This window comes from Lasioglossum baleicum, chromosome 12, assembly GCF_051020765.1.
Source record: "Lasioglossum baleicum chromosome 12, iyLasBale1, whole genome shotgun sequence".
Taxonomy (NCBI): domain Eukaryota; kingdom Metazoa; phylum Arthropoda; class Insecta; order Hymenoptera; family Halictidae; genus Lasioglossum; species Lasioglossum baleicum.
The window spans coordinates 13,495,215-13,519,191 of record NC_134940.1 but is presented as its reverse complement, the minus strand read 5'-3'; the positions used below and the strand labels follow the sequence as shown (position 1 = coordinate 13,519,191).

Genomic DNA, 23,977 nt, shown 5'->3' with positions numbered 1-23,977 from the left:
CTCGTGCCAGATCGAGGATTTCCACGCGGCGAGCCTGTATTTCCAGCATTTTCAACGTTTTGCGGGAAACTTGGTCGCGGCCGGTCGCTCGCCCGATAGACGAACGCGTCGTCCGACGGTCCGGAGTTACGTGAAAATCGACCGAACGGCCAACGGGGCCTCCAGTTATCGCGAACACTGTATACGCCGAGGTAGCAAGTGCCGCGTTGCTCCGAATTTACCCGGAGGATCCTCGCGGTAGAACGAGGCTCGGTCGAACCGTTCTCGGGCCGGCGACCGTGCACGAGCCTCCAGGAAGCTGTTCCAGCCGGAAACACCGGCCCCCGCGAGCTCCGGAGGGGTGAGATTCTCGGTGAGAATAACCACAGACTTAACATCCCTACAGACATTGCATCTCATGGGCTTTTCTGTGTAGGGACGACGGGGTCCCAAGGACCCCGTCTACCATTTCAGTGTCGCGCCCGACGTTACCGACAGCTCGGCAATTTATTCACGTTAGCGAGAACCGAATGTCCTCTTATATCTCGTTTCTACTACGAACACTTCGTCCGATTTCGAAGCGACCAATGCTTTCAGCGCGTACATTCAAACGGTGGAAATAGTATTTGTGAAATATGTAACAGTTATTCTTATTTTAATACGTGTAACTGGGTCTGCCAATCACATCATCGGAGAAAGTATATTGCGATCAACCACCATTACAATCCTAGATTCTCAAAAATCGTTCGGTCCAATTGTGGAAAATGTTATTCTGACTTGCAAGTCCAATGAATTTATAAGCTTGATTGTGCGTGTATAGTGTATTCTTCTTAGTTCGAACAAATCTGTTAAGAGCCTTTTCTCCAATATCAAGCTAATCGTAATACCGTCTTCCAACAATGATACTACTTTTTCTTGTGTTAGTATAATTGGATTCTGTAAGACAATGCTTTGTTATACAGTGGACAGAGAAGCAGTATACCTGAAAGAAAAGATATAAATTTTGTTTACAGTGTTTATATCCATTACGATAATATTAATAATAAATGAAATTCAACTTGGCAACATAGTAATAACTGAACGAACATGTTAATACTAATGAAATGTTTGCTATAATTCGTGATTGTCTTGGAAACATTATCAACTAACTGGAAATGGTTTTCTCCAAGTTCATTGACGAACATTACCTGTGGTTTTCAACGACGAATTCTAACCTGCAATTTTGAGCAATAATTTATGCCTTCCTCAATAGTTTCATCGAACAAAGTGCTTATCAAGCACATTACATTGCAAAAGATTCATATATGCATAATAAACAATGCACTCGTAGAAAATTTCGAAATTCATGACAATCTAATACTTACACGAAAGAATAAAAATGATTTTCAACAGGTCACTGAATGTTCACATAACCGTGTGATAAAATTGTTTACTGTAGAGTATCCAATGAATCCGTTTCTGAATTTCGACAACTCTGAAAATCAGTGAAAAGAGATTCCTCGAATATTTTGGCACGAATCGAACGCGACAATGTTCCATTATTTGATCTGACAACATTGTAAAATCCAGTCACCTCGGCACATGGTTTTCGCGTTGCTGTCTGACGTAGTTCGCTAGTCGATCGTTTCATTTCGATAGAGTTCGTTGTGATCCTGCGCCGAGTCGGATGAACAGAAAAATGCATTAGCATGCGATGTCTATAGGAATCTCGCAGTCTGTGGAATAACGCGAACGGGAGTTACCGCGAACGAACTATGGACCTGGGAGAGGTCGCGTGTTCCGCCGTCAGGTGGCGGTAGCCTGAAAACAGTGGGACAGCGTATAAGAGACAGACACCCTGCAACGGGACTGTGTGTTTTTCACGGGATTGTTTTCCGCGTTTTCCCGCAAGCACCGTGCTCCCCGACGGTGATTTCTGGGCCGAGAGGTGAGTACACAAGGTCCATCGAATCACAGGACCCGAAATTGGCTCGGCAACTGCCCGCCTCGGCCCCACTAAACCTCGGAAATCCCGAATCGGGTCCGACCTTTTGTTTATTCGTGGCGATTTTTTCGCGACGATTCGTCGCGTGATTTTCGACGGTTCTCGTCAGTTCACCCCAGGATTTCCTCTCTCGGTAGTTAACGCGCATCCTGGGCTTTCTTACGAGCACCGAGTTGCCACGATCCCGGCCACGATCGTCGAGATATCACGGTTAATATTTCGAAGCGATTCCCCCCCGACCGAAAGAGAAGAGAGGCGCTCGCCGTGTGTATCCGTGTAAATGCAAAGTTTGTCACGTAATTTTTCTGACCGCCAGGGCCGCATCTATCAACCCCACTATTCCGGCCGGCCGATCGCCTACTCGCACCCAAAGACGAATTATGTAGCTTCTTTGGTTGGCGTGCGCTCTCGATTTGTTCCTGTCTCGTTTGTAAGAGGAAAGGTACTGTTTTTATTCGATTATTATTTTTTCTCGCGTACGTGTCCCTTCGAGTATCATTTCAGTTTCGTTTCTCTCTGTTATATGTCTCATTTAAAGTTGAACTTTTTGACGTATGTTTATTTAGAAGAGTAGAAAAAGGAAATGGGGAAAAAATGGTTAAATTTTATATTCGATATTGATACTAATTTATAAAATTATACTTTCTCCCTCGACTGGTAATTGATTTGCAATATCATGTTACCGATGGAATTGCAGGAGCCCAATGTGGGTGGAAGTGAGATGGCATCCAGGGAAAAGAAACCCTTAGCGCCTTCCAAAGCAAAACAGAAGGCGAATAATGAAAGCGGCTTGTCGTCGAATGAAATTAAAAGCAGGAAGGGTAAGACACTGTCAAATCTGAAGCAACAGCAACTGGCACGCGATATCTTAGAGGCTGTGGCGACTGGCAGTCAGCTTCCTCCGAAATTAGAGGCTAGCCTGCCGCGTAAGAAGGTCCTGAGGAACCTGAAGCGCAAGCAGAAGCTGAGAGTAGCGAAAGCAAATCTTATCAAGTCCAAAGTTCCGAGGAAGGTAGCCAACAGAAATTTATGCAGATTAACATCCGACGTCAAGAAAAGTGTGCGAACAAAACGAGTGAAACTGTCGGAGGAGAGCGGTGCTAAGACATTTGATAACAATTCAAAAGTTTTAGAACAACAGATCGGTGACATCGATTTGGAGGGTACAGGGACAGAAACGATTAATAGAAGTGCCAAGAATAATCTCAGGACCAAAAAGACCAAATTTGTAACAAAAAGTAGCGAAGAAATAGAAAACGAGGATACTCAAGACAAAGACACGGATTCCATTGCTGGATCCAGTACCAAGAACAGTCCGAAACTCAGCAGGAAAGGTAAAGGTTCGGACAGTCCGGATTCTTTGACGAAAACCGTCAAGTCGACAAAGTTCTCTGGATTCAAAAGAAGTAGTATCAGGGAGAAGGACGTGTGTCCTAAGAGCACGGAAGCAGACATCAAGTATACAAAAGGAAGGAAGAGTAATAACAGTAAAGACGCGGATTGCGGCAAGGTATCGAACGTCGACACGAAATTTTCGAAATCTCTCCTCGAGGCTAAAAGCTCCATAGATCTTACCATCGACGAGGTGATAGCTTCGATGTTGAGCGATTCGGAAATAGATAGTCAACAAGGAGTAACAGAGAAAATCGAAGGAAAAGTAACGAGAAGTAGGAAGATGCTGGTAGAGGACAACATAGTTCCTGACATTGAAATTAAGAAAGAACCAGACCGGGAGGAGACCAAAAGCGTATCCGACGGGGAAAATTTAGGCACGGAATCAATTCAAAACGCGATCCAGTTACGAAAACGGTCGAGCACGTCGATAGGCCAGAGAAGTTTAAGGAATGGTAAATTACGGCAATCGGACGCCGGTCTGCCCTCCGACCTGGATCAAAAGAGATGTCGCAGATTAAACTCGGACGACCCCAGCAATTCCGAAGTTATGGTAGATAATGTTACGGATAGCAATCTGGACACAGAGTCTTGCTTTTCAGAGTCTAGCGGCAGCGATCCTCATACGGTTCTCGTAGCAGCCAAAGATGAGCACTCTTTGAAGCAAGAAGCGCTGAAGAATTGCGACGACAGTTCCCAGAACGGATCGGAAACAGAGAACAATAATAACAGTGATCGAGTAGATAGAGTTAGCGAGATAGGACCCACACTGCGCTCAAAAACTAAAGCCAAAAGTACAGAGGTCGACGTGAAAAATGACAATATTAAAGCGGAGTACACGAGAATAGCACCTAAGAGTACAGAAGCAGCGCAGGAGGACGTAAAGAAAGTAAGCAATCTAGAACAAGTTAGGAAGGATAATATTTTAGCAAAGTTCACGGACAAGTCCAAGAGCCGGCGGAGTAGTTTAAACATAGATATGAAGAAGACGGTTAACTCTTTTTATAGTACAGACAAATCGGACGTGAATCCGAAGTCCCAGATCGATCAGATGATAGAGAACATTAAGCTGACTATAGCGAAATCGATCGAGAGCAAGATCTTCGGGCCGGAGAAGAGTCTTGGGTTGAGCAAGAACTTCGAAGTGCCGAAGATCGAGGAGATCATCGCGCCGTTGTGCACGGAGTCCCAGAAGCTCGGGCTCGAAGAGAACGCGGACGAAGAAAAATCGGCTATCACGAAAAACGAGATGAAATCGGACAGTTCGGAAGCGAACTCGGTACCAAAAGTGGCTGACACTGCCAAAGAAATTGAGAAACTAGTCATGGGTGATATCGAGCCAGCAGAAACTCATTCTCAAAATATCCAGGAAAGCGAGTCCCACGAGGCCGACGAGAACAACAGCGTGCACAACAACAATGCCTCTGAATCTGTGCAAGTCGCGGAGAAGAACAGCACCGAGAACAGTTCGAAAACCGTGGAACAGCCTGAACAACCAAACGAGAATTCCGCCGCGATCGAGGAGCCTGAAAAGTGTACGGAACAAACGGATGATCAAACGACGAAGACAGTGGACGACGCTAAGAAAACTGTCGCCGTTAGGAAATCGCCGAGGATAAGCGACAAAGGTTCTCCGGAGAGTAGCGAGACCAAGAAGCCGAGCAAAATAATAGCAAACAGTAAAACTGTTCACAACGAGGAATCTCCGCACGAGGAATCGAATAAACCCGCTTCCGAAGAGAATGTCCTGAACAAGGAGCCAGCGAAAGAGGTCTCTGAATCTTCTAAGTTGTCCGCCGAGTCTGTTCTCTTCGAGTCTTCGAGCAACGATCCTGAAGATGCAATCTCGCAGGTTCAAGAAAGCAAAGGGGATGAAGTTAAATCGGACGAGCAGCCCGTTGAATCGACACCCGAGGATCCGTCGACCGTTCCCGCAAACATGGAGGAAGCAGAAACATTGGAGAGTATTTCGAAAGAAGTGGAGAGACTGCTGGCAGAGGATCAGCCGAGCAATCAACAGGAAAAGGACACAACAGAGAATGTACAAGATAAAGAGGAGGCGAGTGTCGAGGACACAGCCGAGTCCTCCGCGCCTCACACAATATCCAGCAAGGACACGGAAGAGATAGCTGTAAATAACATAGCCGAAGAATTGGAGAAAACTGTCGAGCAAGAGAAACCGGAGGCAACAGAGAACGCCAAAGAAACTGAAGCTCCGAGCGAGGCACAGGACACGGGAGACAATAGGAATAACTGTCACATACCAAACAGCCCTAACTCGAGTTCAGATTCGAAAGAGAACACGAATACAGACTCCAACGATAGCTCTATTTCCGTTCAGGACTCCATTCAGGATTCTGCTCAGGATAGTAAAGAGAAAGATCCGGACGGCAATCCGGAGAGCGAAACATGTAAAGAGGACGACTCCTGCAACGATATAGCTAGCAGTCCTTGCGAGACCGTGGAGAAAGGGACGGATAAGAATTCCGAACACGTTGAATCGCCAACGGTGACGGAGAGCCCGGGGGAAAAGACGAGCAACGAGAACACGACGGAAGAGCAGAAGTCTGCCGGCGAGGAGAAGAAGAGAGTGTTGAGAGCTCGGGATAAGGCGAAGAAGGCCGAGAAAGGGCAGACGTCGTCGAGTAGGGAACGCAACGACAATTCGAAGGGAAAAGCTGACGAGGACGGTGCTCAGAAGAAACAGAACGACGCCGAGGAAGACTTGGCAGAGGAGAAGACGGAGACCCCAGCCAACATAGAGGATCCCGAAGAAAGCCAGAACAATGGCGACCTGGAGTTGAACGACTTGGACTCGAAAGCTCGCCCTCGACGCAGCAGGGAGCCGAAGAAACGCAAGGATGACCAGTCGGTGTCCCAGAAGATCAAGAGACCGAAGCGGGAGGTGCGGAGATCCGACCAGCAGAACAAGGAGGAGACCCTGCTGGATAACGAGGTGGCCACAATCAACGAGAACAATCGATCGTTCTTGAATAAGTACAGCAGCGGGGCCGAATGCGCCGGCAACTTCAGAGGATTCTCCGAGGGAGGCAGAGGAAGCTTGGAAAAGCATAAGAACACCGCGGACAGCGCGCGCAGCAAGTCAGAGAACGACTTGGTGATCGCTAAAAAGCTTAGCAAAGAGAGCTGCGAGGACAGGCTGTCGAGGAACTTGTCCGAGAATCATGTAACCAAACAAGCCGAGAACATTAGCATGCTGGACGTGGAGTGCAAACCGGCGAAGACACCCGAGACCTCGCAGAAGGATTCGGACGAGACGTCCACGTCAGGCGAGTCGTCTAGCAGCGTAAACGTCGCGGAAAAGATCCTGGAGACGCCCGAGGACAAGGCCAAGAAGGAGTCTATCTTGAGATTGTTGGGCCTCGAATCCTTGGAGAAAGCCGCGGAGAGACTCAACCATCAGAAGGCCAAGAAGGAACAGTACACCGGCACCTTGAAGACCGTGATCAGGGTGCAGAAGGAGAAGGAGAGGGACAAGAGACGATCCAGGTCGCCGTTGAAGATGGTGTTGAAGCAGGGTCGTGGGGATGGCGAAGGCGATTCACCAGAGTTCTACACCATTCAAAAGGAGGTAGGTGTCGATCACGATATGAACAGATATACGAGTGATTCGTCGACAGAAAACTTCTTAATAAATATGTCCTTCTTTCGTTTTCAGTTTGGAACCAGTGGTTTGGGCGATAGCAGCTCTGGTGCGAACCGAAAGTTCTCTACTAACCACAGACACTCTTGCGGTAATCCTGGTTGCGGGAATAACTACATTCTTAATCGTTTCCTTCGCCTCTGCTTTATTAAACAAACACGTGTCCTTGTACCCTGTTCAAGCCCTACAATCGCGGAGAGAACTGTTTGACTCTGATCGTCGGAAGAATTCAATCAACCCTTTCGATGTTTCTCTGGCATTTAAAGGGTTGAAGATCTATTCGATCGGTGTTCTTACATCTCGTGTCAAGCAGTTTTTGTCCCCCTCCAGCCCTGCAAGTCATGTTTATAACAGTTCTTCTCTTTTGTTTTTAAATAACAAGCATGCTACCCCGTGCTACTGCTTCAAAGATGAAACCGATTCATTTTGTAACCCTCTCCAGTTCACCTTCCAACTAAAGTGATCACACTTTGCCGTGATAAATAACATTCAATCTCGGTTCAGTCCACGATCCGAGAACCTCTCCGGAAGGACTGTACATAATCGTCGATCCTTTTTTATCGCAACAGACGAAGACAACGAGGACGCTGCGCCGAAGGATCGACAGTCTCTTGTGATTCCAGAGAAGTCCTCTTCATTCTCCATTCACCCGGGTCGTCTCTGCGCGGATGTCTGTTGCTATTGTTTCGGGAAGTTCGGTTCCTTGGACACACCGATGCATCTGGCACAGATGAAGTCCGACGAAAGACGAAAGAAGATCCTGAACATCGAGCGACATCTTACCAAGGACTCTTGCTTGTGCGACGCTTGCTACCGCCATGTCGACAGAAAGGTACATTTTCTTCGATTTGTTGGCGAAGTTGTGCAAAAGTTATAAAATAAGAATTTATCCAAGCAATGCCCAACTCCAATTTCTAGACTCGCGACCATTTTCGCCAGAATTGTTTGCTAAATAGGATCATTATTCTCAGGCGAACACGAGTCCGACGAATATGCAGACCAAACCGCAGAAACAACACCGACAGCTGATGGTGTCGAAATGTTCGGCCCGGGACTGCAGGGACGCCGCGAGACATCACGTGAAACGCCGCTGGTTGCTGAAGATAAAAGCCGGTTTGCAAAAGCAGGTGAGTAGTACGTTTTGAACGAAGGAACATTTCGTTTGGTACACAACGAGACATTTGACGTTCTAACGAGCCACTCCGCTGCTATCCACAGGTGGATATCGATTGGGAGTCCAGCCAACACACCTCCATGTCGTTTTGCGTCAGTCATTACTCAAAGATAGAGCGATTCTTGACCTGTGCGCTCTGCAAACGTCGGTTGGCGAGAAACTACACTCATCAGCTGGCGAACGCTGAGACGGACGAGCTGAACCAACTACTGGGACAACAGGGTGTTCCTGTTGTGCTGGCTGCTGGTACCTTCGTTTGCAAGCTGTGCCGTTACTTCACGCAGCTCCAACTCAAGTACAAGGACGTCGAGAACATGAACACGAGCCATCGGGGCTTCTTCAAGAATTATCGTAAGAGGTAGGTCTTGTGTGGTTAGACGATTACTAAGGTTAGCTGCGATACTAGCGAAGAGAACGAAGTGACGAGTAGAGCTATGCTCAGCAGTCGACTATTACAAGCGCTGCTCTGATCGACGCTCTCTTCCCTAGTATCGCAACTCCAATTTACTCCTTCTTCTGCTTTTATTCGGCAAAAACGTGAATGTAGAGTAAAGTAATTGTTGCTTCAGCGTGGACACAGATTTCGAGTCACCTGTAGAAACGGTGACTACTATTTTCATACATACTGTACGCTCGATTTTCTTGTTTAGAATTCTACACTACCATGATATCGAGGTCCTGGACAACGAGGACGACGAGTTATCGTCACAGAACCAGTCCAAGGACAAGGAGAAACGAAAGAAGAACAAATGCCCGGCGCAGTCGAAGAGCGGTACCACGAAATCCCCGGACGCTACGGCCAACTCCATCTCGGAGAAGTCGACGCCCGAGCTGGCCAAGGTCGAGTGCGTTATCTCCGAGACGGACAACGAGAATAATCGCGCGACAAAAACGAATTCGGCGAACGAGGTGATCGTGCCCGGGGACGCGCAGTACCTAGGCCTCGAGAGCACGGTGGAGAAGTTGAAGAAACGCAAGATGCTCGAGATGCATTCGTACAGTACCGGGTCGGATGGGACGATATCTTGCGATACCCCGAGCGAGGTGGTGGAGATCCTCGCGATGGATAAAGAGGTGACCCTGACCAGATTGCCAAAGAGACCGAGAACAAGCAACGACATCACGCCGGTGGTGCAGCGGCTAGGCGCGAACCCGTCGATCAGCGTGCGTACCTTGTTCCCCGGCGAGGAGGAAATGAACCTCCACGCGAACATCGAGTTCGGGAATGTGCGGGAGATCACGCCCCAGGGCTGGGAGAAGTGCGCCACAATGATACAGTACGACAGGGACACCAAGCTGCTCTGGCAAGAGCTGCAGAGACCGTACGGGAACCAGAGTTCGTTCCTCAGACATTTGATACTTCTAGAGAAATATTACAGGTCTGGCGACCTGGTGCTGGCTCCGAACGCCTCGCGGAACGCGATCAATTACTCCACGTCCGTTCAGAACAGACTGATATCGTACGAGGGTCCCGAGAAGATGGACGAGCCGATCATGGAGCCGATTGCTTCCGAGTACCACAACTCCCGGCGTCTGAGCGGAGGTTATGTGCTCGAGAGGGACCGGTCAGCTCTGCCCGGCACCAGCACCATGAAGACCGCCACGACGACCACGGCCTCGCAGCAATCGGCGAAAGGCAGTCCCTCGCGAGTCCTCAAGCTGAACTCCGGCGTGTCGATCATCAAAAAACCGCCGCCGAATTTGCAACGATTGAACCTGCCGTCCACTAGCAACGCCACGAACGGCAACGTGAAACGAAAAGACGGCGGCCAAAGGGCGTCGCCGGCCTCGTCCGGCGGCGGCAAGGTGTTCCAGATGAGCGAGCCGGAGTTCAAGCGTCTGCAGACGTTGAAGAAGCAGAAGCAAATGCTGACGGAGAAGTCGATGGGAAGCACAGGGGCGACCGGCGCCGCGGCCGGCACGAGTTCCTCCTCGCCGCCGAACTTGAAGTCGACGCAGTACCAGAAGGCGCAACAGCTCGCCGCGCACACCCAGTTCCAGAAACACCTGAGGATGCAGCAGGAGATGCTTAGCCGACAGAGCAGAGGCGACTTCGAGCCGTTGATCTGCGATGTACGCTCGTTGGCGAACGAGAACAGCCCCACTCAGAACTTGCTGCACAACCTGAACCTGCCGAAGTCGATACAGGTCACCACCAAGTCGTCCAACCAGATCCCGATATTGCCGAAGATCCCGAAATCGTTGACGGTGATACCGCAGACTGTCACCAGACCCGCTGACAAATGAGACAGAGAAAGAAAGAAGGAGAGACTATGAGACAAGGCAAGGCGGACGCTCGAGATTCGCTAGACAGAGCGGACAGTAAGTAGCTAGACAAACACGTTGTTATATCCTCTGCGAAGGAACCGTTTCGCAGGCCGTGCGACGAATCGGCTGCGAATCGAGGATCCGGGTCGAGTCGAGACCGAGCCGAGACCGAGCCGAGCTGTGGAATCGGCTCATCTCGCGGCGCGAGCGCGCGCGCGCTCAACGGCGCCGAAACGGACGGAAACCGCCCCCGATGGAAGTGAGACAATATCTGCCTTAATCGAGCGCTTCGTTTGCTACTGCGCTCCGGAAAAAGCTCAAAAAACATATATACGACGCGCGCGTCACGGGGCGCGTCGTCGATCGAATATTTTTCTTCGTCGACCTGGCCGCGCGTACGTTATAAAGATAGAAATATAGGAGTTACGAAACGAGGAGAAACAGAGTACGGATATCACGAGGACGTTAGAGGATACTCGGAGAGACACTAACGGAGATTTAATTACACTAACCAACCAAAGCATCGACGTGTGTATGTGTGACCAGGGGTGATATATATATATATGAAAGGAACGAAGGAAGCTAACGGAAATTAGGGAATACGGTCAGGTAAAGAGAGAGAAACGTATAGAGATTTTGTGTGTGTGTATATATATATATATATGTGTGTACACCCATTTCTGGGGGATGGTGGAGGGAAGTGCCTAAAGTGTGTCGCGAAACGAAAGTCGTTAGTTTTTAATGACAGAGTATATCGTTGAACGTATTCGAAACACAGTATACATGTATATATATATAGTTGGTACAGGTACAGTATGTCCGGTTTGAATTGATCAGGTTGAGACGAAGGTTGCAAGGCATCGTATCGTAATGATTAGACTGCGGATTTTGAGTCTCCGACAAAAATTGATACGTCGAATGCGAAACAGTAGAAACATTCAAAGAATTTAGAAGTAATATTGTATTATTTTCAACTGAATAACATTATCAATCTTCACATTGAAATGAAATTCTATTCTAGTGTAGTTATTACACCAGTAATATCGAACCACTAGAGAATACGTGAACGTACAATAAATCTGAATTTTGTATATTTCCTCCTGTGTTTTGTAATTAACACAGACAATTTTTATTTTACATAGAGACCCGCAGTCTAGTGTTGATAGTTTGACTTCACGGTGACCTTGGAGAGTCTCGCGAAGGATATACGACGTTCAAAATCTGACCGTACTACCACCTCGAAGTGTCTTTGAAGCTTAGTGTAAGTAGATCGCGTAACAAAAAGAACATACAGTGAACCACGAAAGTATTTGAACGCACTTAAACGTCCTGACTTTTTTTGAGCAATTAGAAGAATTGAATTACCAAATGACATGGAAAAAAGATTTTGAAAAAATCGCAATTGCTGAGAATTACATGAGAAAGTAAAAGAAGCAACATTTATAAATTTTTCATCAGAGCCCGTAATGAAAATTTAAAATATACGTTTTGTAGATCTATGTTAGTTTACACTACGGAAATCTTCATCGAAATCGGTTGACGCAGAAAAAAAAACGACACGCATCGAAGGATGTAAGAATCTGTGGATTTTAAGCAGAAACTGACCAAAAGTCGCGAAAAACAAAATGGATTTTGACCATATTTAACCACTCGTAGCTTGTAGGTATGTTAATCGATTTCGATAAAATTTTCTAAGATAGATCTGCAAAACATATATCTTAAATTTTCATCAAGAGCCCGAATAAAAAAGTTTTAAGAAATGCTTTTCCTATTTTTCCATGCAACCTTGCAAATTGTAATTTTCGGAAAATCTTGTTTGCAGATCATTTAGTAAAATCAATGCTTCTAATTGCTTACAAAACGTCAGGTCGTTTGGTACAATTATAAAAAAGTTATACTGTTTCAAAGCGCGTTCAAAAACATTCGTGGTTCACTGTGGACTCCCACGTAACTTTTCTAGGACTCTCCAAGGTGACTTCAAAGTCGAATAATTGGGTCATACATGTACTCTTTACGTGCTTCGCAAGAAGTCCCCTGCTAGGAACGCGGCTGTAAGCCGTCCGATTGGGTCACTCCACGCGCATTTTCAATTTTAGCCGAATTATTGACTAAAAAGCGTGTGACGTCAAAGCCTAACCATTGGATGCGAGCAAGGACCCCCTTTGCCCCTGTGACGTTCCGCAAGATTTCTTGCGAGGCACGGAGAATACATTCGTCCGATGCATTTGTTCTGCAACTTCAATACTTTGGGATGGAATCCCATGTACACGTTCGAAACGGACACACTGTATATCGAAAGCAGTAATAACGAGAGGGGTGGGCGGAGAGGTGGACGGAGGATTTTCCGACGGAAGGAAGCAGGCGGAGAGGGAGAGAAAAGAAATTAAGTGGACGGGAAGAATGGAGACCGGAAGCCCCGAGACTGCTTCCGGCCGTTTCGTTTCCTCGCTCGATCCGAAAGGGATCCTCCTCCTTAGATGAAACACGTATCGATAGAAATATTAATAAAGATATACATATGTATGCAATTCCCACGAGTGACGGAGCTGATCTTTTTGCCTTGCTGTTATCAGTACTTGAGTACTCACTGCTAGACATATCGTTGTTCCATGTTCTTCGGGAGAGAATGATAGGGAGAGAGAAAGAGAGAGAGAAAGTGATAACCGGAAAGAGATCGAAGAAGTGGAAATCGGTGGTTCGTTCCTTTTGTCGAAGGCGTCCGAGGAGAAAAAGTCGAGCATACACGCGGCGCCGGTGTGTTTCATCGTGCACCGGATGTCTCGGCCGACTCGCACTCGCCTTGAACCGCGGCCGTACGTTGCTCCCGACCGTGCATGTGCGAACAGACACGGCGGGAAATCCGAAAAACGGTTTCGAACCGTTTCGATTCCTTCTAAGATCTGAGAAGCATATCCTGAACCTGTTAACCGGGCGAATCGGTGTCGACAGACCTTGTGCCTGTGTCCCCTCGTTAGCGTAGCGTTCTCGGGAGACCGTATCGGGCTGTACAGACGTTCTTTCAAATTGCGTAACCCACCGCCGGCGGTGCCCGGGTCTATTCCGACCATTAGCATCTCGAAATTGTCACACGATTATCTAAGACGATCAAATGAAAGATACATACATATATGCTGGATTAGAATTAATAAAGGGACTAACGGGTATGCACGAAGAACCTTCAAAAATATAATATTTAATAAATTTATAAATAAACATGAAAACTGTCCTGAGCATCATCAATTCTACTGTTACAACCACGTGGTCATAGAAGAAAAAGAGAGGTTAGGGGATAAGGTGGGCACATGACAGCGAGACGTTAAGGAGGGAATACACCGGACAAGACACGAGATCGACTCCTGTGATAAACGTGATTACAAAGTAATTTTAGATTAATGTAGATACAGAAATGCGGTCGAATGCTTTTTGATAAACGAGCAAGAGCGGAGTAATATATGACGATGAAACATGATACGGAGTCTAGTGTAAGGGACGAGTTGACTTGTCTTCCCCGGTTAACAGATTAACGTGCTCTAGTGTAGCGAGGAAGAAAAGCGTCGTCCCCCCCTCCCCCCTGTTGGTTAAAGTTGTTCGAGGACGTCGATTATAACGGGAGAAATGTGATCAAGTTCCAGCACGGTCGGGAGGTGGTCGAAATCTTTTCGAATCGTGCGCGACGGACGAGACACCCGGTACATCCTGTTCGTCATTGGTACATACATATATATATACACACCTATGCATATATATATATATATGTATATATATATATTTTGTCTACCTGGAAATCGTTTCGGAGGTATAGAGGGATGCTCCGCGGAAATCAATTGTACATTAGAAGAAGAGGAAATATATATTTTGGCCCGCTCGCCAGAGGAGAGCGCATAATGACGACTTGTAATTAATTCTAATCGCAAAAACGAAAGGGGGAAAGAGTTAGCGGGCAATTGTTGGACGAGAGCGGAGTTACGAGATAATTGTTGATCGTGTGTGAAATGGTAAACACACACACTCCGAATAGGTGTAGATCTATTATGCCCCGAGCTTATTTATTACGTTAACTGCACACATATGTATGCGTACACGCACGTGCGTAAACGATCTGCATCTGTATTGCGCGTGTACACGTGCGTGTAAATATATATATATCTGTGTATGTATATACGTATGTATATGTACATATATATACGTTTCTATCGCATTGTATATAACTTGATAATTATTTTCTAGTTGATAACCGATGAGGATTATTATTAATATTATGATGATGATTACTATTATTATTATTATTATTATTATTATTTCAATTATTCGATTGCTACACGCCACGACGTATCCGGTCGCGTGCAGGATTCCTTTATCGATCGTGTGACACGATCTATAGGTCGCGCGCGGATCAAACGAGTGCGAGAGAAAAAGAAAGAAAGACAAAAACAGGCGAGCGAGAGAGAGAGAGAGAGAGATTTTGAGATTTCCACGATTCTTTTCTTTTCTTTTCCTCTTCTACACACTTCTTCTTCGTCTTTACATTGTCGCCACGTGAAGTTCAACGCGAGGATCCGATGTCCGAGCTTCGATAACCGAGTTCTACTATTCGTTCGATCGTGTTGTGTACCGTTTAGAATCTACTGCCTTAATGAAAGTGACTAGCGTCGTTATACATAAATATATATATATAATACCGATATTGTAAATAGCCCGAGAATGATTTTACATGATGAAACAAAACAAGCTAATCTTAAGGAATAAATGTAAATTACCTCGTTACACAGAGAGAAAATTCGAGACACGGGAAGAGCGTCGGGGCTCGAGAACTTTTATAACAGCGATCCCGGTTCTCGAGAACGGTTACGAACCATCTTTCTTCCGAATAACTGTTACGAACGACCGACATTTCCAACTGTTATCTGCTCTTATTACAAGTTCGGTTAGCATACAGGTTCCGAGTGGATATTTTCTTGTGATCGATATTACTATATTACACCCGCACGTATTTTTACTATAAAATCATTGTAGAAGAAGAAGATTTTTATATCGATTCCTAACACACCGTCGAAGCAGACGAAGCGACTGCTTCTTGTTCACTCGACACGCTATATATTATTCAAAGTAGAAGTTTTCATTTCATATCTGATATGTAACCACACTATAATAAACTCGATTGTACATATTCTAATATTTTTCATTCTGATACTTAGCCGCGCATTTTCTTTTCTACGCTCGAACGAGCCGATAGGATATATTATTTATGATAGAAATCGAAATAATTGTTCGACAGAAAGATGCTTCGTGACTGAACCTTCGTCTAACAGTTTGAAACAGTTCCGTACCGTTCCGAGCTCCGACGAGGAACAGGATCAAGCAACGAAACACGAGGGGCGCTTCGATTTATCGATCGATCCTCGAGAACTGCGATAGAGTGATTAGTTTCTTGAGGGAGAGAGAGAGAGAGAGAGAAAGAAATCGGCAGGAGAGCTGGGATATTTTCACTTTTGATCCGATCGTGTCGTCCAATCGAAACTGCCTTTAGTATTCGAAAGCAGGGAACATCCATTTCTCTGCTTTCTTCTGTATATTCGAACACGGTCGCCATCTTGCTTACAAATCCTTCGGTAATAGAAAGCTATTAATAGAAAGTTATTAATAATTTTAAGAGATTGAAAACAATGCAGAAGTGTTTCCGTATTCTTTAAATGTCTTCGCACGCGTCTGAACTAACAATTTTTGCCAGAAATACGAACTGAAAGTGGCGTAAGTGGATGTTGCACGTTTGCGGTGAAAATTTGTGTAACTTCAGACAGCAGGAAAATTCAAAAAAATGTATAAAGAGAAAAATAGATTCCTGTTTGATATTTCACGAAGATCTGCGATCGAGGAAGCTTTCGGTTCGAGGATTCGTTGTTCACCGTTCGCACTGGTTACGCGTTCAAGCTAGGACGCGATCGGTTCAAGAGTGCATATCCCCTTTGGTTTCGATTTGAAAAGAAATGTCTAATGTCGGCTGTGTTGAGTACGAGATAGGTTCGTAGCGTAGCTTTCGGCTGCTCTTTACTTTACCGGACTCAAAATTTGTGCCTTTCTCCTACGAATTATGATGTGTTTGGTATGTAATCCAGTAGATTTGTACCCGACGCGGATGCAGATCAAAGTTTCGAATCTCTAGGATCAATGGTTCAGGAGTTATGGTCGCTTAAAGTTGAGCATATTTCCAGTTTCTTGACAGGTAAGGGCGCCGCCATATTGGTTTGTAGTGACGGTCACACGCCGCTTACTGAGTTGGCTAGGATTAGGATGAGGGGGCGGTAAGGTAAGCGGCTCGCGGTCGTCACTACAAACCAATATGGCGGCGTCCTTCCCTGTCAAAAACACTGCAGATTGCTCAACTTTAAGTAAGCATAACTCCTGAACCATTGATCCTACAAGATCGAAACTTCGATCTGCAGCCGCCTCGGGTACAAATCTACTAGATTACATACCAAATACATCATAATTCGTAGGAGAAGGGTACTAATTTTGAGTCCGGTAAAGTAAAGTTCACCCTAGCTTTCGAAGGAACGGAGACTCATTGATGGGGAAAATTGCTTAAATGTTCAACGATATCGAGCGATCGTTTTCTTCGTATCGGAACTGTTCGAGGCTTCTCCATCCGCAAGCAGCGTTACCAGAGTGTAGTGGTATCCGCAAATGATTCTTCGCTGGGACAATTGAATAATCTCGCGTGCAGGGCCTCTCTTTCGCGAGGAGTTTTCTCGACGCGTCAGCTACCTTAAACAAAACAGTGCCGCGAAATCGAAGCAATATATTTCAGTGAAATTTTGAGAAGTATCTGAAAAATATCGAAATTTCTTTCCGGTCGAATAACCATGTAATCGCGACACTAAACGTCGTCAGAAGTTTAAGCCGGCTTCGTTCAAAATGGCAGCGGGCCCTCAGGAAGAATTATTAGCCGACACTACTCTTCAAAACGAGTTAACCCGTTGACCACGTGATTCTCATAGTGATTCTCGAACGAGATCAATGCTATGATCATTTTGCTGCGTAAAGCACGGACGCAAGTAGATGATAATGGGCCGATCAAAGAGAACACAACGGAAATGAGTGGACTACGAAGTCGGACATGACCGACGAATTAACTCGTGCTCCTACGTTAATAGGTTAACAGCTGATTTCGTCAAGAGCCTGACGACACGCTCTCGAGCACGATCTTTGCAATCCCGATGATCATATTGTATCATAGCGCGCTCTTCTTAGTCATCCGAAGATTTAGCAACGCGTTCCTCGTACTTGGAGTCAAACTGGTGTCCCAAGGGCGCCGTTGTTGATTCAGACTTTTCACGAGGCCGGCAAATCTACAGGGTGGACGACAATTCGCGCATAATTCGTTATAAATGAGTGACCGTCGTTGGTCTTTCGCACCACGATTTCTGTCGTGGTGCTTCTTTGCCGTTATCTCTGAATAGAATTATTTTATATCGTTACTAGACAGCGGATCTTCATGCAAAATAAATATTTTCTATCTGTATTGTAACGAAGCGGAGTGAATTAGAAGTTCGTCTTCTTTCGAAATATGTTCAACAGGGTTGGAAACAATATAACAGTATTTTTAAACTCTTCTAATGTTTTTACTATTTTAATGTACACCTACTCATCTTCGCTGTAAATGAATCAAATCCGCTGTCTAATCGTTACAGAATGCAGATAATCGTTCCTCGTTCGATGAGCCTAATTTATTTGGAATCGAGCAGGTTGCTCGCTGTTCACTTTTTAACCGTAATTAGTCGCCATTTGCGGAGTACAAGTGTAGACGACTCGTCCGTGAAAGCACTAATCGCGAACGGTGAATTTTTAATCGAAATCGAATCGGAAGTATCTATTTCCAGGGAATTATGGAGGTCAGAATTATTTCCACCCTGTCCAGCGAAACTAAAGACATATTTCGCGGCAGAGCGTCGCTTTCTCGAGAGGTTGCTTCATGCTCCGGTTTTTCTAAATGATTTTTTTAGCCATTTCTCACATGTCGACATCGTCGAACGAATCAAAATAGACTTGTGTTATTCGCACGAACATTGAACGCGTTCGTCCACAAGATCAACTTTTACCCTTTGTTGCGAGAAACAGTGAAATATTGTTGGAACAATTCTTTGCTCTGAAGACTCCTTGATCGATAACGAACGGATATGTATAAACTGCGAGTTTCGTGTACAGTGGACCACAAAAGTGTTCCTACGCCCTTTAAAATGGAATAACTTTTTTTATAATTGTACCAAACGACCTGATGTTTTGTAAGCAATTAGAAGTATTGGTTTACTAAATGATGTCAAAAGAAAATTTCCCAAAAATTGTAATTAACAAGGTTACATGCGAAAATAAAAAAGGCATTTTTTAAAAACTTTTTATTTGGTTCCTTAAAATTTAAAATATATGTTTTGTAGATCTATGTTAGTTGTACTGATGCTGAAAATTTCATCGAAATCGGTTGAGATAAACACGAGTCGTAAGCGGTTAAAAATCGTAGCTTTTCACGACTTTCGCTCAGTTTCAGCTAAAAAAAACAACAGAATCGTACATCTTTCGATGCCTGTCGTTTTCTCCTGCGTCAACCGATTTCGATGAAATTTTCAGTACGTGTATAACTAACATAGATCTACAAAACACATATTTTAAATTTTCAATAGGGACCCAAATCAAAAAGTTTTTAAAAAATGCGTTTTTTATTTTCGCATGTAACCTTGTAAATTGTAATTTTTGGAAAATTTTCTTTTGACATCATTTAGTAAACCATTGCCTCTAATTGCTTACAAAGAGCATTAGGTCGTTCGGTACAATTATAAAAAAGTTATTCTGTTTTAAATGGCGTACTACTTTCAAATGGCAAAATTGGAGAACTCGCATACAAAACTGAAAAGACATAAACACGTTGAACGCTACGTCGGTCGTACATGGGTGACACTATTGTTCGTGAAAGTCTAACGAATTAATTTTTACAGTGGTGCAGTCGAGTAGATTAATTCGTATCAGGACATGGAGGAGCGTAACTAGTACGATAAATTTCATCATAACAGTTTTGGATTGATCAATTGGATTCTTTTGCTTTCGTGAACGTGTTAAAAGACGTTGCTCCATCGTTTCCGACTTTCTCTGTTGGTTTAATGGGAAAATACATTTTCGCTTAATGTCGGCGACTTGCAATCCACTTAAACGATTTTTATTGTGTTCTAGATATGTGTTTGTGCGTATAACGGAAATCCATTTTGATTCGCGCGAGGCGTCGTCGAACGATCATCGGCCGATCGATCGTTGCCGAAAACGGATCGGATCGAATTGAATCGAGGAGCGACGGTTTTCGAAAGTCAAGAAACAGCACACGACACCGTGTCCGTGAGACGAAGTCGCAGCGAAGAGACCGAGCAACTTCGTGCTTGCTCGTGTAATCTAATCTGGAAAAACGTTCACGTGGCGACACGTAAAAAATGGCGTACGTACACACACACAGAGAGAGAGAGACACACAGACACACAAGAAGGACACTGTTCGGTCCACGTTTGCGAGCCTCACGTACGCGTGAACGGTAGGAAAGAATGTCTACGTTGGTATTATATGTATATTAAAAATATATGTATATATAATACTGAACGCGTTACGACTATACAAGTACACATACATGCGTGCACGAGGTCCACGTGTACGTAGATGTGTGCACGTATACGGCGGATAAACAAAATGTAATACAAAAAAAAGGTACTTGACAGTACATTATACATATAAAATGCTCTATTTTATTAAGGATATTTTTGATATATCTATATGCATATATATATATATATATATATATATATACATATATACGTATAAATATATACATACACACATATATATATATACATATATATACATATATATAGAAAGAGAGAAATAAAAATTATAAATATATGTATATCGAAACTATGCGAGATCACCGATCGAATAGGATATTTGACGATCAGTGGAATTATTGTTATCGGCGGCCGATCGCGTCCGAGGAAATTCGCGCGGCCATTTTACCGAGCGGTGTGCAGTGCGTGTCGAACCGTATTTTTCTATTCGGACCCCTTGTGACCCTAATCACAGCAACGATTGTTCACAGTTTCTCCGCTTTGTTTCCCGCGGAAAGAGCGAGCGCGAGACACAGAGAGAGAGAGAGAGAGAGAGAGAGAGAGAGAGAGAGAGAGAGAGAGAGAGTGTGAGAGAGAGAACGCGATCAAGCTGCGATCCCGCTCGTTTCTCGTCCAGGGGAGAATCGTTAATCTCTTATTTATTAGTGTTTTACTGCATGAAGTCTCGCGTCCCGACTTTTCTCGTTCTCCTCCTCTCAATTCTGATTTTTTGCTCGTCTCGCACCCTTCTCCTCCCGCCCCCCGCTCGGAAAAACGAAGGAACACGCGAAATTCGGATAGTTTTTTATAAGTCGTTGTTGTAAAGAGATAATTGTTACAGCCCCGTGTTTGTTATGTCCGCGAGAGAAAGGTGTAGGCGAGATGTACGTTCCTTCGTTCGAGAGCACGGATCTCTCTCTCTCTCTCTCTCTCTCTCTCTCTCTCTCTCGTCGAGACCTTGCGGGATCCTTTCATTCTTTACCCGTTTCTCTTCCACTCTTCGTTCCCTTTAACGTAACAGCTAAACATTTAACTGAGGCGTATTCGATTATTGTAAGAACCTGTGTATCGATTACAGTTTTGCGTTAAAATATACCTTTTTTTTCCCCTGAAAACTGGAGTACGTCGAATCAATTCTTTCTGGGAGCTACAGTCTGCTTTCGCGAAAGGAAGACACCCGAAATACGGGCAGTAGTTGTAACGGTTGTCAACCCCGCTCGTATTATCTGCAACGATTTGTCGAATTTCCGAAAAAAATCAATTCACAATGTCAATTTGATGTTACACACCGTTCACGTACACGTGCCAATTGATTTTTTAAGCGGTTCGAAGAATTTCGCCCTTGCATCACGGCTTATCACGTAGAAATTAAATCGATAAAAAAAATCAAATTTGTATTCGTGATTTGTTGTAATTCTGTTCGAATGGAATCTTTGTTCAGCAAATATTCCGAACCTTTCACGTGAACATATTAAAAATATCTGCTGATTCTCGATGTGTAAAATATTCGAACTACAAACACGTAAAACTATCAAAATCAATGGTTCCATCGTTGCAAGCACGATACATTTTCCTGAAAATGGCGGACGGGAGTCGGGGAACGATCGGACGCGCGAGTCGAAAATGTTGTCGTCCACGCAAACTGCATACTTCTCGGCGAATGATCGCTCGCGAGTGTACACGGACCGCTGTACACAAAGGAACGTGAGAAACCGCGGTAGGGGAATGAGAAGAGAGCGAGAGATTGTATACGTATGTTCCCGTGTATGTGTCCTGCACGTATGCGCGCGCGTGTTTGTGTGTGTGTGTGTGCGTACGTGTCTGAAGAACAGTGTGAACGAACTGAATTTAAGTTTTAAGAATTCTATTTTTGTGATCAAACGAGAAAAAGCGTAATTACTGGTAGTCGAGTGGGGATAGAAATCGTCGAATGACTTTTTGCTGGGGAAGAGAACGCGCGAGAACACACATTGGTGTCTTTGTTCCTTTTGAAATTCTCGTCGGCGACGCGAGTCGTCGCGGTAAAAATAATGCCGTGAGCCCGGCAGCAGCGCAGCGACTTCGAGACTTTTCGCTAGTAGTCGATCCAGAATTGTGAACGGCCGGAGAACCGTTAACGCTCCGGGAACACGTGTCTGACAACATACGGTTCTGTTTCCACTGGCAAGTAGACGCGACTACGTTTGCCGGGACACGCGAAAGAACCGCTTGCCGGGGCAACCGGATTCCTTCTCGGCTGCGAGAACACAACGCGGCACGGCTTTTCACTAGAGCAGTTCCTTGAAACGACGAACGATCGGCCGGGCTCGACTGCCATTAGATTCTCGCAACGTGTAATAACGTTGAAATATTTTTCGAGATGTTTTCAACGATCACGGCGACCCGTCGTTTCGTGAAACGAGTCGGGATCGCGACAGGGGAAAAAATCATTCGACGTTCCCCCGCGGGGAAGAGATATTTTTGAAAATTGCGTAAATCGAGAGATGCGGCAGAATTATGGTCTTTCTTAGCAGATAATATTTTATTACGTGAAGAGCGAGACGAACGATATATATATATATGCGAAAAAAAGCAATACGAATGAACGAGAGCAAAACGCTGTGAAAACTATGTGTGCCTGTGTGTATGTGTCCGTGGTTAGGTTTTCTCAAATTTGCATGTCGCAATGGCGCCAATTTCACCAAACAACGTTGCCGTTTCTCGGCCAACTTCAGAAGCATGACGCACGTATCTCGAATCGATCTGTTCGGCGCGTGGTTCTGTAGCTTACTTCAGAGGGACTCGTGCGCGCGCGTTGACAGTCCGACGGTACTTCACGTCGAACACAAGAGATTATCGTTGGCGTGTGAAACCCGAGGTCCGTTCGATTGTTTTCATGATATCTCGAATTTCGAACACATCGATGGTTCCCCGTGGAACGCGCGGCACCGCCGGCACCCTAGACAAGCATCATCCGACGACGCGACGGAAAAGAATAACGTGTTCATATTTTTTACCCGATTTTCTAACCGGGCATTCGAATCGGCCGAGGACACGCTCTCTCGGCGACGATATATGTAGTGACAGTCGGATGATTCGCGATCGGTTCTCGAACGGTCGCGATCCTTTAAACGCACAAACGTCATGTCGACTCGACACGGTGAATAGTGAGCGATTTGTGCGCGATTACGTATAGAGACGATTTTTCACTTTTTAATACAGCTCGTAGCTCGTCGGCGAACCGAATCGATACGCGCCTCGACTGAACTCGACTCGCGAATCTCGCGATCCATGAAAACACGGCGATCCACGAGGTCCGTTTCAACGGGAACGATAATTCGATGGCGTTCCTCGGAAAGAAGAAGAAAGAGTATATTAGGAAGTTTTGGTGGATTTGCCGCCTCTCCGTACCCAGCCATTCGATAGCTATCCTTTGACACAATATCGACATCGATCTCGAACATGTTTCTCTTCCCTACCCCCGCTACTTCTTTCCTCTCACTCTTTTTTCTTCGTTTTTCACTTCGAGGACCGAACGTCGCAAAGAGCAATGTCGATACTGTGCGAGAGAGCAATTGTTAGGGGGAACAAATTCGATACGAGACACGAATAAACAAATGACAGAGACGCTTCTAGCGTACGCAGTGACAGTGTCCATTTCATTTCTTTTTTAAAATTCGGCACACATCGTTATGATTACGTTATTTAAATAAATATTATTAACACGCGTTAATACTATTATCGTAACCTTTGTTTATTTGGTTCTAATGTAATAGTTATTAGTTCGCCATCCTTTGTATATATATTCGCAACACTCAATAAAAAGAAAATATTGAAAAATACTACACGCATGCGTTTTTAATATTCGAATATGAACTTACTTGTTCGCCTATTCCTGGTGTATACAT

General features: G+C 45.1%; 1 protein-coding gene across 7 annotated transcripts; it reads left to right on the top strand.

Moving 5' to 3' along the window:
• Window positions 1–211: 211 nt before the first annotated feature.
• East (enhanced adult sensory threshold) lies at window positions 212–23,914 on the top strand. Of its 7 annotated transcripts, XM_076434564.1 has the most exons (9): window positions 213–352; window positions 1,683–1,906; window positions 2,280–2,405; window positions 2,661–6,947; window positions 7,035–7,110; window positions 7,589–7,851; window positions 7,991–8,146; window positions 8,238–8,551; window positions 8,844–23,914. In XM_076434564.1, exons 4-9 carry the CDS (start codon window positions 2,685–2,687, stop codon window positions 10,438–10,440), a joined length of 6,669 nt encoding a protein of 2,222 aa, XP_076290679.1. In that variant the 5' UTR covers window positions 213–352; window positions 1,683–1,906; window positions 2,280–2,405; window positions 2,661–2,684; the 3' UTR covers window positions 10,441–23,914. The 7 variants fall into 7 exon arrangements, 6 of the variants coding, with proteins under 6 accessions (XP_076290680.1, XP_076290682.1, XP_076290679.1 ...); XM_076434565.1 differs by lacking the exon at window positions 1,683–1,906 and having other exon boundaries at window positions 212–352; XM_076434567.1 differs by lacking the exons at window positions 1,683–1,906; window positions 2,280–2,405 and having other exon boundaries at window positions 212–352.
• The last annotated feature ends 63 nt before the right edge of the window (window positions 23,915–23,977 follow it).